We start from the raw sequence: 14,282 nt of genomic DNA on the forward strand, positions 1-14,282 counted from the left end.
ACTCTAGATTGGTGTTGTGACCCATAGTAGTAATCGACATCTCTGTTCAAGAAGGAGACAATCTCAGCATTAAGCTTGCAGCTAGAACAGTGGTGTAGCTCTTTCACATTTGATAGAGCTCTTTGAGGAGGCACAAAACAGACACACACACACACCCAGGAAAAACTGAAATGTACCCAAATTGTTTAAATTTTGTTTACAGCTTCTCTTTATTCTCCTTCGGCCCATTTTTAATTGTTTTCCTTACAAGGTGATCCCAGGCAATCGAGGATAGCGTAAATGTGTTGACATAATGGGGTCGCATAACCATTCAGATACGTCTATGAGACAACATCACGGAGAACAAAACCTTCACCTTGCCATCCCTCAGAATGGAAGAGGGAATGAATGCCGGTTGCCGTGACACTTTTGGGTCTTGCCATACTGTATTTGCAGTTTAGCATCCAACGGAACAAGAGGGAGCATTGGCCTAGTTGCTTTAACAGTCTCTTGTGACCCCGCCAAAAGTGACTTGGACACTGACACATAGCTAGTGGTCCAAGCTAGGTTGTGAAAGCCATTGATGCGGATTGCAGAGGTGCTGCACCCAGGCCCCAATGCCAGACTTGAACCTTCCAGTCATATTCCCCCGAGAGGCCAACACCTTCACTGCCAAAGAGTTCACCTCAGGCCCTGCTCACCAAAGCAGGCATTGTACTTTGCAGGAAATAGGAGATGGAGTGGTAGGCTCCAAGAGACAAGGCTACCCCTTTCCATCCTCAGGAAGGAGAGGAACATAGGAGAGATAATACAGTGGTACCTCAGCTTAAGTACTTACTTCGTTCCGGAGGTCCGCACTTAACCTGAAACTGTACTTAACCTGAAGCACCACTTTAGCTAATGGGGCCTCTTGCTGCCGCCGCACCGCCGGAATACGATTTCTGTTCTCATCCTAAAGCAAAGTTCTTAACCTGAAGCACTATTTTAGGGTTAGCGGAGTCTGTAACCTGAAGCGTCTGTAACCCGAGGTACCACTGTATATGCTCTCAGTTGAGTGGGTCTCCTTGGAACAAGTTGTCTGCTTACTGTGAACTGTCCACGGTACTGAAGAACCTGTCTCTGGTTGACATTGTTTGTCTAGTACAGTGGTACCTCTGGATGCGAACGGGATCCGTTCTGGAGCATCTGCACGTGATTTGATGCTTCCGCGCATGCGTGTGACGTCTTTTTGAGTGTCTGCGCATGTGCGAGTGGCAAAACCCGGAAGTAACGCATTCCGTTACTTCCGGGTCGCCGCGGAGCGCAACCCGGAAATGCTCAGCCTGAAGCATATTTAACCCGAGGTATGACTGTAGTTCATGGGTAGGCAAACTAAGGCCCGGGGGCCGGATCCGGTCCAAACGCCTTCTAAAGCCGGCCCACAGACAGTCTGAGAATCAGCATGTTTTTACATGAGTAGAATGTGTCCTTTTATTTAAAATGCATCTCTGGGTTATTTGTGGGGCATAGGAATTCGTTCATTCCCCCCCAAAAAATATAGTCCGGCCCCCGACAAAGTCTGAGGGACAGTGGACCGGCCCCCTGCTGAAAAAGTTTGCTGACCCCTGGCTCTAGTTCATACTTCCTGACCTAGCCTGTGCATTATTACGGTAACTGCCTTTGGCATCAATGACTAGGCCACTTTTTGGAGCTGCTTTCTCCAAATCTTTCCATGTGCTCAGCCTCACCAGGATTGGGCACGGCCTAGTGCAAAAAGTGTACCCTTTGTTTACTTAAAACACTTGCATGCCACATACAGTGGAACCTCGGTTATCAAACGTAATCTGTTCCAGAAGACTGTTTGACAACTGAGGCACAATTGCTGGTCAGCAAATTCCTTTTAAAAAATGGAGAAACACGCCTTGAAAGCTGTTTGACTTCCGAGGCGTGTTCAAAAACGGAGGCATTCACTTCCAGCTTGTCGGCATTTGGGTACCAAATTGTTCGGCTTCCGAGGTGTTCGACAACCAAGGTCCCACTGTATTTTTTAACCCCACAAAACTTTGATATACTTTACAACAATTAAGGAGCCAAATCCTTTCACCTCCTTTCACGGTACCCTGAAACAGATTGCCAGGGGGGGTGTGGAAATGCCCACAAAGCAAAATGCCCCCTGATTTAACTCCTTTGCATGGCGATTTACCTCAAGTCCCCCTTTTACCAGCTACACTCCTTTGCACTTTCCCTCACATGCTATATTTTCTCCCTGTCACAAAAAGTATGCACAAACCGCATATACCGATATAGGGGTGGGGAACATTTTTCCTCTGAAAGACCAGTACAAATAACTCCTTCCTGAGGGTGCTGTATGTGAGAGAAGTCGCTTTTGAGCCATTGTTACTGTTGGGAAAGGAAAAGAAAATCGCATTGGAGTTCCAGTCACAGAATTCCAATGTAGCATGTAGTCTGACTCTTAGAGACATATGTAAACACAGTAGGGAGCACTCCTCACACTTCTTCAATGGGAAACAGTCCAGGGCTTTGCCATATATAACCATTTTCCACAGGGCCTATAAATCCAGCTGTCTCCGTAAGGCCAAGTTAGTTTCTGTTGTTAGGATAAACGAAAGAAGCAAATGTTAGTTGTCAAACGCTGGAGTCTTATTTTGCAGGAAACAAGAACATGAGATAGCAACAAGCCAAGCTCATGAAGGAGAAAAATGAACTGGAAAAAAGTGTGGTACAGTTATAAATAAAGAGAGAGAGAGAGAGAGAGAAATCTGGTCAGGCTTTTTAGAGGCCTTGTATGCTTCTCTGGGGTGTAAGATTTTATTTAAACAAATGTTTGGGATAGATATTTCACTGTTTAAAAAAAGGTAAAAGTAAAGGGACCCCTGACAGTTAAGTTGGGCTCATTTCGCTTTACTGGCCGAGGGAGCCAATGTTTGTCCACGGACAGTTTTTCCGGGTCATGTGGCCAGCATGACTAAGCCGCTTCTGGCGAAACCAGAGCAACGCACGGAAACACTGTTTACCTTCCCGCTGCAGTGGTACCTATTTATCTACTTGCACTGGCATGCTTTCGAACTGCTAGGTTGGCAGGAGCTGGGACCGAGCAACGGGAGCTCACCCCATTGCAGGGATTCGAACTGCCGACCTTCCAATTGGCAAGCCCTAGGCTCAGTGGTTTAGACCACAGCGAGGCTAACCATTCTGAGCAATGTCTCTGCTATTCCACAAACCCTCTTGTGTAACTTTGAACGTTTGATAAAACGTTCTTTATTTTATATAAATGAATGCAGTATAAATATTTTACCACCGCCATGCGTCTACTGACATTAACTGACTCTGATTGAATTCTGAACTTTACTGACAACCAGGGTGGGAGAGAAAGATATCTTTTTGCTGAACGTGTACCAGATTGATTGTACAGCAAGGATAGCTAATCCGTGTTAAGCCGTTTTGAACATGCACCCTTAGGGCAAACTGGATGTGACAGAACTGCCACATTTGTTTGGTCAGATGTGCTTCTTCACATACCAAGTGAGGAAAGGAGTGTGCAGGAAGTAAGGAGGGGCTGATCCCTTTACCTCGGTGCATTCTGTTTAATAGCTTTTCTCCTGCCTCCCTTCCTGGATCAATTTTGGTATTGGAGCCAGGCTGGCGGGAAAGTGCCTGAAATGATGGAGTGGGGGGAGGTCAGGTCAATACCTTCACAGTGCCTACAACTGGTGTGGCTGCCAAATTGCAACATCAGCCACATCAATTGTGGGAACATGGTAACCCCAAGGATAGATTACTGCAATGTGTTATACATAGGGCTGCCTCTGAAGACGGTTCGGAAACTTCAACTAATGCAGAATTCAGTGGCCTGGCTGCTGACTGGATCAAGACGGTTTGAATATATTACACCGATCCTGGACCGACAGCACTGGCTACCGATTAGTTTCCGGGTCCAATTCAAAGTGCTGGTTTTGACCTATAAAGCCTTAACAGCTCAGGACCACAATACCTCAAGGACCGCCTCTTCTCATATGAACCTTTCCTGGACCCTGAAATCATCCTCTGAGGCCCTTCTCATGTGCCTTCTCAAGAGGTCCAGAGGGTGGCAACACGAGAACAGGGCCTTCTCTGCAGTGACTCCCCATCTGTGGAATGATCTCCCCAGAGAAATTCGCCTGACACCTTCATTATGCACCTTGAGGCACCAGGCAAAAACATTCTTTTTTTTAACTAGGCCTTTGGCTGATCTGATTGACATCCTATGCCCTTTTTAAAATGTAGGTTTTTTTTATGGGGGAGCGGTTATTGGGTTGTTGTTTTTATTTTGATTATATATTTTGTGGTTTTATATTTTGTTCTGTGTACCGCCTTGAGACCTCTGGGTATAGAGTGGTATATAAATTCAATAAATAATGATAATAATCAGTTTCTGCCTGCTCTTTAAGGAATGGAGGACCTGGAAACGCAAGTCCTATGTTTCCACTCTTCCGACTGGCTCTGTCCTGCTGGGGACTGGGGGTTTTACCTATTCTGTAGCTGCGGAGTGATGGCGGCAGCAGCAGCTGACAGAGTGCTTCACTTTCACCCCTTTCTACCTTCTTCCCACCCGTAGTGCATATTCATTGTACAGTGGTACCTTGTACCTTGTACAGGGGCGCGGGTGGCGCTGTGGGTAAAACCTCAGCGCCTAGGACTTGCCGATCGTATGGTCGGCGGTTCGAATCCCTGCGGCGGGGTGAGCTCCCGTCGTTCAGTCCCAGCTCCTGCCCACCTAGCAGTTCGAAAGCACTCTTAAGTGCAAATAGATAAATAGGTACCGCTTTATAGTGGGAAGGTAAACGGCGTTTCCGTGTGCTGCGCTGGTGCTGGCTCGCCAGAGCAGCTTCGTCACGCTGGCCACGTGACCCGGAAGTGTCTCCGGACAGCGCTGGCCCCCGGCCTCTTAAGTGAGATGGGTTCACAACCCTAGAGTCGGACACGACTGGCCCGTACGGGCAGGGGTACCTTTATCTTTACCTACCTCGGGTTACATATGCTTCAGGTTACATACACTTCAGGTTACAGACTAACCCAGAAATAGTACCTCAGGTTGAGGATGAGAACAGAAATCTCGGGGTGGCGGCGGGAGGCCCCATTAGCTAAAGTGGTGCTTCAGGTTAAGAACGGACCTCCGGAATGAATTAAGTACATAACCAGAGGTACCACTGTACTTGCTGTAACATCTAAACAAGGCTCACTGAGCACTTTAAGTGAGTGACTGCTTTTGGTAAAGTCTGTACTGTGATTTGCATCTTGCTCCACAATGCTTAGGGCGCATTCCAAGTATTAGCAACCTGCTTTCATTATACATATGTGTTTGGACGGGTTATTTGTGCAAAATTCCCCTTTCTTCCTGGTTCCTATTATAAAAATCCCCCCTTGTGTGCACACTATGAGGCAACAGAGAAATAGCCCCACACTCTCCATCTTGTCATCTGCATAATGGGCTCTCTGGAAAGAGTTTTCACAATTCTATAGCTGTGTTGTGATTGGCTGCAGAGTTAGTCTGAATCCTGTCTTTCATCATGATGGCATGAAGGGGCAGAGTAGTGGGTGTTGTTGTTTTTAGCTTGCTGTTGAATTCAGCGCAGTGGTCTAAACCACTGAGCCTCTTGGGCTTGCTGATCGGAAGGTTGGCGGTTCGAATCCCCGCAATGGAGTGAGCTCCTGTTTCTCTGTCCCAGCTCCTGCCAAACTAGCAGTTCGAAAGCATACCAGTGCAAGTAGATAAATAGATACTGCTGTGGCAGGAAGGTAAGTGGTGTTTCCGTGCGCTCTGGTTTCTGTCATGGTGTTCCGTTGCGCCAGAAGCGGTTTAGTTATGCTGGCCACATGACCCGGAAAGCTGTCTGTGGACAAAACCCGGCTCCCTTGGCCTGAAAGTGAGATGAGCGCCACAACCCCATAATCGCCTTTGACTGGACTTAACCATCCAGGGGTCCTCTACCTTTTACGTTGTTGTTTTTAGCTTGCTGTCAACTTCAGTGGGATCATTTTCATTTTCACGTATTCAGCCCTTTTATTGGTGAACATTACACTGACATGGTGTCAAGAGCAAGATCTGAGGGAGTTTAGAATTTAGCATAAGCTTGCTCCTACCCTGTAAGGTATCCAGCATGGCTCTTCGGTAGCTGCTGCTTCTTCTTTGGCGATCACTCGTAGCCAAGTAAGATTGTCTTCTATAAACACGGTTTTAACAATGAGTCCGTAAGTGACTGTGGAGGCCAATTCTGGACCCAAACATCCTTCCACAGTGGGGACATTGGTTCCCGGGCAGGAGTTGATCACATTGTGGACTGGAAATGGGAATAATCTGGGATAGCATTGCACTAATGTATCCCTGATGATATGCTTCTGCTAAGACACTAGTAAGGGTACTTACATCAAATCCTAAAGCACTTGAGCCAGCATTACTGAACTGTAGGACTGGGCAACCCATGGCCATAATTTTTCTAAAGTCAAAATTTTAGAATTTTTCATAGATTTCATGAATTAAATTTCTGCAGGTTTTTTTGGGGTTTTTTTGCTTGCCTCACGTTGAAAAGAACTTCATTAATATAAACCTCTGAGGGATGCATCAACAAGAACATTTTAAACATCCTGGGATGGTAAGTTCCAGGAGAATATATGGCTTTCTGCCTTATTTACCGGAGTTTGGTCATATTTGGGATGCTGCTTTATTGCACTTACTGAACAGTTTTAATTCACTTACTTTGTTATATGTTCTGTTCTTAAGTGTTCTTCTATCAGTAGAACAGCAGATACAGAAAAACAAATACTCTTGATCATGGCCATCAGCTGGATTTCTGAAAGCAGTCAGATTCTAGAGCACTCATTAGTTGGCACGGAGCCAGTGTCTTGGTGTGGAGTTTGACCCCATTAAGAAAAGGCATGTCCATTATAGCCAGAGCTGTGTACTACTCAGCCACTATTAGTGTCTCCATTTTCCTGGACTAAGCTTAAATTTCCACAGTCTGTTGGTGACCTCAAGCAGTCATTCAGAGTGACGCTGCTTTACCTGACACAAAGAGAAAGAAGAAATCTAACTGTGTGTCATCAGTATGCTGACCCAATACTGAAAGCCACCTAGATAGAGATCCAGGAGACTCCACCCAGTCACACCATCCCTGCCATTACAGGTACTCTACCAGATTGATCAAGGCAGATTCAGTTGTGAATCCTGGCTGGAAGCCAGACGGAAATGAATCTAGACAATCGCTTTCAGCTGAAAGCACTTGGAGCTGATTTGCCACGTCAGGCTTCAGCAACTTGGCAGGGAATGATTACTTAAAAGCTGGCCTATAATTCCCTAATACCATGGGGATGTGAGAATGCCTTCTTTAATGGGATTATGACTCCTCCTTGAAGAACAGCTGGTCTTCCTGGTGCAATGCATTAATGAAAGTCAAGTAAGAAGTTGACTGATTGCCTTGGTAAGCCTTCAGAAACCAAGATGAACAGGGTCAAGCAGAACATCTGTACATCTAATATATATCTGTAGAAAAGGAGTGTTGGTAGCTTGCCAGGACAGCTTGGTATAGTAGTGTTCTTCTCCTGATAAGTGCAGCTTTGTCTGTTATCCTTACTTGATCTCTCAGTGGCTTTTGATACCATGGTATCCTTCTGAGCCAACGTAGTGGGATGGGTATTGGACACACTGTTCTACAGTGGTTCTGATGCTATATCCAGGATCAGCTTCAGAGAATAGCATTGGGTGATGGTCTTTCAGCCTCCTGGTAGTTGTGCTGTACGGTAGTTTTCTCTCCAGTGCTATTTAACATCTATATGAAGCCATTGGGAGTGGTCATTGGGAGAGATGTCAAGCAAGGTGTCACCAGTATGCTGATGATCCCCAGCTCTACTTCTCTGCAACATTTGAATCAGGTGAGGCTATGCAAAGCATGAGCCAGTGCTTGGACTCAACAGAGAACTGGATGAGGACCAGTATCCTGGCAAGACAGAAGCACTGTGGGTGGGTGGTTACTGAGCCAATTACTTATTTGCATGGGGTTGCACTGTCCCGGAAAGAGCAGGTTCATAATCTGAGGATGCTCCTGAAGGCCCAGGTGACCTCAGTGGCCAGGAATATCTTCTATCCACTTCAGCTAGTAAGACAACTATGCAGTTCCAGGGTAGCCTTACTGCTGTCGTCTATTCACTGGAAGCCTACAGTCTGGATTGCTGCAATGTACTCTATATGGGGCTGCCCTTGTGGAGGGTCTGAAAACTGTAGCTGGTGCGAAATGCAGTGGTGATCACTGGGGCAGGATATTGTCAACACATTACCCCGCAGTCGAAATATTTGAACTGTAGATAAGTACCGTACTCACAATAGCCGTTTCCCATCTATATTTATATTCAATTGTATAATTTCATCTTATCTACTTTAAAAAAATTTCACCTATGATATTTTTCTTTTACTTCTTTGTTTTTTCTTTGTTCTTTTTTTCTTTCTTCTGCTATCTTATCTTTCATTTCACTGCTTTATTGTGAATAGCATTTTATAGAGGTATAAATAACTGTAAATATGAAAAGAGACAAAATATTCTCTAGTATTTCCCCTTGGTTATATGTATTTTCTTTTTCTTTTGTATCTTTTGTTGTAAATATGTGTGTTTTCTAATTTGTACTTAATAAAAATTATATATATATATATATATATATATATATACACACACAGTGGTGCCCCGCAAGACGAATGCCTCGCAAGACGGAAAACCCGCTAGACGAAAGGGTTTTCCGTTTTGGAGGTGCTTCGCAAAACGAATTTCCTATGGGCTTGCTTCGCAAGATGAAAATGTCTTGCGAGTTCCTGCAGGGTTTTTTTCCTTTCCCCCCCTTTTTCTAAGCCGCTAAGCCGCTTATCAGCTGATCCGCTAAGCCGCTTATCAGCTGATCCGCTGAGCCGCTAATAGCGCTAATCCGCTAATCCGCTAATCCGCTAATGGACTTGCTTCGCAAGACGAAAAAACCGCAAGACGAAGAGACTCGCGGAACGGATTCTTTTCGTCTTGCGAGGCACCACTGTATAAAGAAATAATTGAACTGGCTGTCAGTTAGCTACCATGCTAAGTTCACTGTGCCGATTTTAGTGTATGACATCCTGTACAATTTGGGACCAGGATACCCAATAGATCATCTCATCCCATATGCATCACGAGGGCCTCCTGCAGACGCCATCTTTATTTGGAGGTCCATTCTGCACAGTGTAGGAACCAAGCCTTTAGTAAAGTAGCACCTGGTCTTTGAAAATTGGACAGGAGCCATCTCTGTTATCTTTTTGGCACCTGCTGGAGACCATCTTTCAACAAGCCATTTCAGCCAAGATCTTTCCCAGTTTGCATCTGCATGTTAATTGTTTTTAAGGTGATTTTATCCTTTTCACACTCATTTGCTGCACTGGACTCTCGGGAGGAAGAGTGGGTTGTAGTTTTAATAGATGAATGAAATGAAAGGAAAGGAAATACTTTATTGTCACTTGTACAACTTGTATACAGTGAGATTACACGAGCACCCCCCACTCAGCTCTCTTAGTCTTAATTCCCCTCATTTACTGATGCACACCCACCAAACCCGAAAGTCGGTTGCCCTGTTGTTATCTTTTCATTCAGCAGCAGCCTAACAGCCCACGGATAGAAGCTGTTCTTTACCCTGTTGGTGTGACTAATCATGCTTCTATATCTTCTGCCTGAGGGCAGGAGATCAAGAAAGTGCCGGCCAGGATGTAAATCATCCCTGAGAATTTTCCTCACTCTCCTCAGGCAACGTTTTTCCTCTATTTCATCCAGCAGATTCACGGGACAGCCCATAATATCTTGTGCTGTATTCACCACCCTCTGTAGGCACTTCCTATCAGTTGATGTCAAACCAGCGTACCACACCGTGATGCAGTATGAAAGGACACTTTCTATTGTTGACCAGTAGAAGATCATCAAATGTTGATTGACATTGTTCTTCCGCAATACTCTGAGGAGAGTATTTAATTTAATTTAATTTAATTTAATTTGGATTCTACACGTATGTAGTTTTGTTCTCACTGAAAGGAGTTAAACTGAGGCAGGAATTAAGATTAAAATATTTCAGAGAAAATGCCCCTGAAGTGGCCATTACTTCTCAAAAAGATACATTTCCCGGCAGCAGAAAATGATCTTTGCTCTTTTCCCCCTCTTCCAGGCTTGTGTTTGGCACTCTTTATCCTGCATATTACTCATACAAAGCTGTAAAATCAAAGGATATTAAAGAATATGTAAGTATCACTTCTGGGATTATCAAGGTAAACCTAGGTTTCCGTTCGCAAAATGCCTCCCAGTGGATTTTACCTGGCTCTTTAGGCAGAATGAAGAACTTAACATGCTTCAGAGTTTCAGATTTGATTTCCCTATTTATTTGGTGCTAAATAATCAGCGCACATCTTCCACCATTTTGCCTCACCTGAGAAAAGAATAAATTTTTGTAAAAGCAAATTCTATATTAGCTAACCTGGAGACTATTTAAAAACACATATGCTAGGTATAAAGTCCCACTGAATGATGCTTTTGCGTAGCTCTTGCATAAAATCCTATTTTTAAAAAAAGTAGTGGGAAGCCTGCATCATATACATCTTTATTGTATGCCTTCAGCTCCCTACTTAAATGGTTAAATTCTGTATTCCCAAATTCAATTTAAATAGGGTCATCATGGTGGTTTAGGTAATTTATAGAGGTGTATTGGATGTTAACACCAGTGCTGAACACAATGTGGGCAGCCATTTTGTCATTAGTTAAAAAACAAGAACCGTCCATACAGAGTTCATGAACAGTTATTGCCTGTTAATGTTAATAAAATGTTATTAGCATGGCCCTTCCCAACTACAGTGAACTTAACTGTACCTCTTAGCATACATTTAGGCTGGTATACCCAACTCTAACCTTCAGATAGCAGGAATTAGGTATTCAGTAGCTAATTTTGTAGTAACCAGGTTCTGGGGTACAGTAAAAAAAGTTTGCGAATACTGGGTGTAGTGATACAGAACAGATGGGAATTCACTGAAATTGTGATATTTGTGTTTACAAGGCAGGGCTAGATTGAGGCTAAGTAACTAAGCTGAAATGAATGAATAGCTAAATATTCTCAGTAGTTTACAAGAGAGGGGATCATAGAAATATCGTGCAATATGGAGGTATATAAATAGCAGGTGTTATGTAATATAAGGACTTATCCTTGTAACTTTTGCATAGCTGTCATTGGAGAGGTTTGGGGTTAATTAGGATTATCATATCCATTTCAGCATAAGAGTGCACAGAGAATATTCGGAATCGCAGACGTGATCGCTTGTGGCACCAACAAATGCTGTGGCCAGGAGCCTTACTCTGTGAACACTTCTTTTGGAGATGAATTACCTATAGTTTACTCCTTCTTGGAGGCATAAACTGTGTTCTGTTAGGACCACATTTGTAACGGGAGATAGCTCCTAGTGCCCTCTTCCCATTCCGTCACTTAGGAGTAAATCTAAAGATAATTCAAGACTCTTGTACAACTCTTGAATTACAAGAATGGCCAGGAATGCCTGCACTTTAGTGATTCACTTGAACTGATGTATTTGTTATATAGGCACTGCATACAGTTTTTAGATACTTTCTAAAAACAGTTCTAGGCTAATAATGAAAACTCAAGTTCTTAATTTTTAAACAGTGTGAACTAACTATTAAGCTTAATAATGCATTACAAAATGAAGCATTGGTTTGTACAAGTAACCTAGATTGAAATTTGGTGAATGGTGTGAGTTTGACCTCTTCTCCACAAGAACGTTGAAATATGATTTATAAATCTAAATGTAATTCAGTGCAATTTGAAAAAAAGTTCAGAGTCTCCATTTCATCTATTTCATTTCCTGTCACTTTCTTGGGTCTTAGGACAAATTCATATCATATAATTAAAGCACTGTTATACCACTGTAACAGTCATAGCTTCCCCCAAAGGATTCTGGGAGCTGAAGTTAAGGGCCCTCACGGAGGTACAATTCTCAGCACCCTTAAACTGCAGTGTGGTATTCAGCTAAGTGTTGCTCACAAGTAGACCCACTGAAATTAATGAACATGACCAAGCTCCATAAATTTCAATGGGTCGTCCTTACATAATACTTAGCTGGATACCACCCACAGAATTCTCAAGATTCTGCATGTCTGTTAAGGGTATGAGAGCGCTCTAAATGTGTGCTGTGGATATGACCATAGTTTATTGTGCCAAATGACCCTTGTTCAAATCACTCTTTTTCATTTATTCCTAAGATTAGACCATTTTGGTGCCCAAGGCAGAAAATCTGAAGGTACTTGTGCCTCGTGCTTACAGAGTGTATAGTAATAAAAACAATAATATGGGCGCCTCAAAATCTGCCGCCTGAGGTAAACCAACATGACTTGGCCCAATGGTAGGACTGGCCCTGGCCCTGAGGGAATGAGGCCTGGGGGAAAGAAGCAATACCCACAATCGTGCCCAATGAACATTTGCTTATAACCATTCTTGTGCTTTATTCCTAGGTAAAATGGATGATGTATTGGATCATATTTGCACTCTTCACAACAGCAGAGACATTCACGGACATTTTTCTTTGCTGGTTAGTATCCCGCCGAGATGTTTCCTTCCCTCCCTCCCAAAAAAAAAACAAAAGCAGGGAAAAACAAATGTTTTTGAAAGGAGCAAAAGTGCAAGATAATACTGGAAGTTGCTCAGTAGCACCAGGCACATCAGGTGCTTATCTTAGAAGCTGGACACTTCCTGTCAGAAACGCCATATTAGTGTGGTATAAGAGGGGTTTGGGGTGTGTGTAATAAATTGGATGGGAAATGCCGTGCAGGGAAATGGCTTCAAAGAGTTTAACGTGATGGGTCTGCTGCAGTGAATGGGAAGCTGCGAATCCTGCTGCCGCATTTGGCTCTGAGTGGGTTAAACCACAGAGCCTAGGACTTGCCGATCAGAAGGTTAGCGGTTCGAATCCCCGCAACGGGATGAGCTCCCATTGCTCGGTCCCTGCTCCTGCCAACCTAGCAGTTCGAAACCACGCCAGTGCAAGTAGATAAATAGGTACCACTGCAGCGGGAAGGTAAATGGCGTTTCCGTGCGCTGTTCTGGTTTGCCAGAAGCGGCTTAGTCATGCTGGCCACATGACCCGGAAGCTGTACTCCGGCTCCCTCGGCCAATAAAGCAAGATGAGCGCCGCAACCGTGGAGTCGGTCACAACTGGACCTACTGGTCAGGGGTCTCTTTACCTTTACCTTTACTGGTACTGGAGAGCACCCAGCAAAGTGGGTTGTGGAGGATTAGTTTTTAAAAAGGGCATAGCAGGCAAAGTAAAAATGCCCCACTCTGACTGTAGTCATATGTGGGAGAGCATAACATTTGTCTGAGGCTGAATCTAGTTTCAAGGAGATAAGATCTATGATAAGAATAAATGAGAATGGAACAGAGAGGGTGCAGAGTACACACAGAAGATAGAACCTCCTCTCTGCCATCTGCAAACTCACTACCGTTGCCCAAGAATGGTCCACTGTTGCGTCTTACCATCCTTCAGTGATGATTGTAGTAGAACAAAGAACTCAAATCAAATTGTGGGGAGAAATAGCCGAACCAGCCCAAGCCCAGCTACTGGGAAGGAGATGCCCACCACCTTATTGCATCCCACTTGTGGCCAGAATCAGTAACCGGACAGGGTGCTCTCTTCACAGCCACCCTTTGTTCTTCTCGATCCATTGACCTCCCAGGTGGGTGGGCTGGCAGTGACAAGGGAAGTTGGAAGAGAGCCAGAAGGAAGAAGAAGTCGGTTGGGCCTTAGAAACTATTCAAACCAGGCTCATGTGGTGATCAGAGTTCCCCTTCCGACATAGCTGCAGTACACTTAACTTGTGTGTGCTTGCTTTCATGAATATAGTGGTACCTCGGGTTACATACACTTCAGGTTACATACGCTTCAGGTTACAGACTCCGCTAACCCAGAAATAGTACCCCGGGTTAAGAACTTTGCTTCAGGATGAGAACAGAAATTGTGCAGAGGCGGCGCAGCAGCAGTGGGAGGCCCCATTAGCTAAAGTGGTGCTTCAGGTTAAGAACAGTTTCAGGTTAAGAACGGACCTCTGGAACGAATTAAGTACTTAACCAGAGGTACCACTGTACGTGCTAAAAGTGTCAAGGAAACAGGCCATGGAGAACGACCCTTGACTTTTCATGCCCCAAGCTTATAGTATTAATTGGCCTTGGGAAAGTCATGGCAGGTTGTGGTGGAAGAGGAGGTGCTTGGGGGGAGGAAAGTG

The 14,282-nt window shown here is 44.3% G+C and overlaps 1 protein-coding gene across 3 annotated transcripts in view; it reads left to right on the plus strand.

Moving 5' to 3' along the window:
* REEP1 (receptor accessory protein 1) overlaps positions 1 to 14,282 on the plus strand; it is a 68,131-nt gene that overhangs the window by 22,551 nt on the left and 31,298 nt on the right. For all 3 annotated transcript variants that reach the window (XM_081838178.1, XM_081838177.1, XM_081838179.1), the window contains exons 2-3: positions 10,174 to 10,246; positions 12,516 to 12,592. In XM_081838178.1, the coding sequence (XP_081694304.1) occupies positions 10,174 to 10,246; positions 12,516 to 12,592 (150 nt within the window). The remainder of the gene's footprint in view (positions 1 to 10,173; positions 10,247 to 12,515; positions 12,593 to 14,282) is intronic.

The sequence above is a fragment of the Podarcis erhardii genome (assembly GCF_964252035.2).
Source record: "Podarcis erhardii genome assembly, chromosome: 13".
Lineage (NCBI taxonomy): Eukaryota > Metazoa > Chordata > Lepidosauria > Squamata > Lacertidae > Podarcis > Podarcis erhardii.